This window comes from Chelonoidis abingdonii, chromosome 4, assembly GCF_003597395.2.
Source record: "Chelonoidis abingdonii isolate Lonesome George chromosome 4, CheloAbing_2.0, whole genome shotgun sequence".
Lineage (NCBI taxonomy): Eukaryota > Metazoa > Chordata > Testudines > Testudinidae > Chelonoidis > Chelonoidis abingdonii.
The window spans coordinates 89,013,190-89,016,897 of NC_133772.1; the positions used below are offsets into that span (position 1 = coordinate 89,013,190).

The 3,708-nt window shown below is 40.6% G+C and overlaps 1 protein-coding gene across 1 annotated transcript in view; it reads left to right on the forward strand.

Annotated features, from left to right (window-relative positions):
- The first annotated feature begins 271 nt into the window (after positions 1-271).
- The window catches only part of LOC116832821 (cytosolic phospholipase A2 zeta-like), a 46,425-nt gene continuing 42,988 nt past the window's right edge, over positions 272-3,708 (forward strand). Inside the window, 2 exon segments of the mRNA XM_032793888.1 lie at positions 272-425; positions 2,364-2,494. Coding sequence (XP_032649779.1) covers positions 272-425; positions 2,364-2,494 — 285 coding nt within the window.

Genomic DNA, 3,708 nt, shown 5'->3' on the forward strand with positions numbered 1-3,708 from the left:
CCCCAGGCCTTATCTTCGAAAGCATCCTTATTCCAGAAGCAATAAGGCCCACTTCTCGTACTTTTGTTTTCCTTTTTTAATGTGCAACCCGAAAACTTTATGGCTAACACAGTTTGGAAGAAAAATCCTAAACACCCATTCATTGTGCTTGAAATAATTTAATGAGTCTGTGTGGGCAATTGCATCTAACTTATAACATAATTTGGGGATTCAGTCTGAATGATCATATTCAAACTCCTCCTGGACACTCAGGTGTTGATGAATGTGCTGAATGTCATTCACACTGCAGTTTTGCCTGCGTATAACTGGTGATGTCACATATGACCTCAGACAATTAGAATCTAATCTCTAGTGGAAATTCCAGTAGGCACCATTAGAATCTATCAACTGGTCTCTGGCTTCAGTTAGAGGAACAGGAACCCCAGGTACTAGTAGCCCAAAAAAATGCAGTGTAGCGTTTCAGTATCTAGTTGACTAGGCAGAGCCACTATTATACCTGTAGGTGCCATCACAATGCAAATAATGAGGTCCCTTTCAGGGATTGGGAACCCATTGTCTTAGGCATTGTATCAAAAAGAGGTCTCTGCCCCAAAAAGCTTAGGCTTTAAGGATATGACAAGATGTCAGTGGGTGAATGCTACAGATGGGGGAGCACAAGGTAATAATGAGATGATTATGATTAATGTAAATCAGCAGTCACCAATTGCCTAGTAGAAACCAGCTGAAGCTTTCAAGGGACCCTAGTCTGTTAAAGCTGAAAGCTGTGCCTTAAATAACTACAAAGATACTTTTTCATAGATTTCCAGTAGGACTTTGTATTTGTTCTGTGACTTCAATTTCAGGGTCTTTTGGGGATTCTTTTTGCAGGACAGGCACTTCCATTACTTTCATATGCATTTTCAAAATGTGTGTTGCAATACATATTCATCTTTTTTGAAGACCTTATGGCCTGCTGTGTAAACAATTAGGCTTTAAATACTGGATCTCTAGAGTGAGTGTTTTTATACACCAGCAAAGCTCTGTTTGCATATGGGGGAGGCGAATGTCTTTTTAGATTATTTTCAGTGTCTCAGGCAAAATACATTATTGTAACTTCCATGAATTGATTTATTTTTGAAACATGGAAAAAGAATGAGGAAATTAATGTACAAATATATGTCAATAACATTGTGATGACAATAACGCTCACATCAGGAAATTCATAGCTAAAGTTAATGCCCCTCCCATTCTTACCTATTGCTTATTATTTCTGTAGAAAAATGTGTGGGGTGCTTCATAGAGAGACAAGATGTGGCTCGTATCCCCTGGGATGAACTTGGAAACAAAGGGTGGAGAAGGGGTGGAGGGAAGATAGGTGATCCAACAGTAAAAGATCATGGGATGAGCAGATACTCACACCTTGTGAGTTCCTTCTTTACATTTCTTAACTTTGTATATCTTATCTATTGCCCTTGTATCTGAGCACTTCCCAGTCTTTATTGTATTTGTCCTCACAAGACCCTTGTGAGAAGAAGAATATTATCATCCACATTTTACAGATGGAGGCTTGACTTGCCCCAGGTCACACATGAAGTCTGTGGTGGAACAAGAGCTCAGGTTTCCCATCTTGTAGACTAATGCCCTAACGACTGGACCATCATTTCTCTGACACATATAGCTACGATGAAGTCTGTGTACATATAACTGTTTGAAGGAGCAAATTCAGTCTAAAGAGCAAGAGTGGGGGAATGAATGTAAGCAACTGAAAACTAAGAGGAAAAAACAAGTCTAGAGGCATTTGAAGAGAGAGTATGAAGTTGTATGACACACTGTATTAAGGAATTAGGCTTCTGGTGTAATAATGGTCAGATATCCAGGAGTGCTAGAAGAGACTATTAGTTGGCCCCTGACATATGCTATTGGTTGGGGTTATATGGCAGGCATCGATATCTTGGCTCCTGTTACATCCGGCTGGATGTCTGAGGTTCCTTAATTCAATACCTGCTCCCCTGGACTAGGGAACTTTGTGGACATTTGATGTAACTGTTTCTTTGGTGCTAAGAGACTAAGAAACATGCAGTGAAGCACTCAGCGAAATGTTCAGGGAGTTTTTTAAAGTGGGCATTAGCCATTTAAGAATATACAAATGAAGTTCCTGTGCTCTGACTTCTTCAAAATGTCTGCAGTCACTGCGTCAGATAATTAGTTTTAAAAGGAGGGTTTGAAATAACATTAAAGATATATGGGAGCAGCGCTGTGTGTGTGCTGTCAAGGAAAGAATATTAGAGTAACAGCTGCATTGAGGAGAGAACAGAATCAGCTAGTGAATTCAGAGCAGCCCAGTGGTTTTAAACACTGTTCATTCTCTGTTACATTTACCTCAGGCTTGGGAGGTGCCTGGATCCAGTCTCTCATGTTCCGTGCTGTGCTTCTTAGCCAGGTGTCAGCCCGAATGCTGCCACTTCTGGCTGCTGTGCTATTTAAGAAGAAAGATACTGAGTTCTCTGACAGCCAGGTAATGTAAATGCGTCGCTAGCAATTCTTTTGCTATATGATTTTGCAGCTAGTGAATGAAGAAACTAAAACTGCAGGCCTGAGCATAGTGCTTATTGGTTTGTGTGATCTCACTGATGTCAGTAAAAGGTTTAACAGTAGTAAGTCCTGCATTTTCCAGTGTATGTTTGCTGAGTAAGATCCTAACTCTGACCCTTTCAGCATATAGAATGAGGCCTAGTCTTCATCTAAAACTTAGGTTGACCTTGCTACATTGCTCAATGGTGTGAAAAATTCACACCCTGGAGAGATGTAGTTAAGGTGACCTAAACCCCAGTGTAGACTCCACTAGGTTGATGGAGGAATTCTTCTATTGACTTAGCAGGTGGATTTACTACAGCGACAGAAAACCCCTCCTGTTGTGTCAGTGTCTGCACTACAGAGGCATAACTGCAATGCTGCAGCTATGCTTCTGTAGAGCTTGTAGTGTAGACATATCCTGAGTGAAATATTTATAATCTCTGGGAGAAAAATGGAAGAGATTTATTTAAATGTTTGCATAACAAAGTTAGAAATATATTGTTATTAACCATAAATGGTAGTTGGACTTTGCCTATTCTTGTTCCCAAAATCTCTTGTTCCAGATGGCAGTCAGGGAGGGAGTGGGGGAAGAATAATTAACTTTGAGGAGACAGTAACACTTATTTGCCTCTTTTCTTATTGCTTCACTGTTCAAGTATAGAGCAGGCTTAACTGACTATTCGGTTTACATACCTGTAAACAGAGATGCAAAATACTTAAGGCTACTGAGCCAGATTACTGCTTTTGGTCACGTGCTGGATATGGGTTCCTTACACAGGTGGTAAAATAATGAATGAACAAAATTCTCTCTGCCAAAACAATTCCCCATTTACATCAATAACATTCAAGCTAAAGATCTAGCAAATAATACAGGCACTGTGGCTTCGGTCAAGGGTTTTGTTCAGGTTCTCAAATTTTTAGGTGTGACCACAGAAGGAAAAAAGTTATGTTCTTTTCTTGTGTTAGCTAACACATGCTGTCACGGTACAATTCCCCGCTCTGAACCTTAGCGTCCAAAAGATGGGGTACCAGCATGAATTCCTCTAAGCTTAAACACCAGCTTAGAACCTGTAGCACTGCCACCAACCAGGAATTCCAGTGCCTGGTACACTCTGGTCCCCCCAAAACCTTGCCCGGGGAACCCCAAGACCCAGA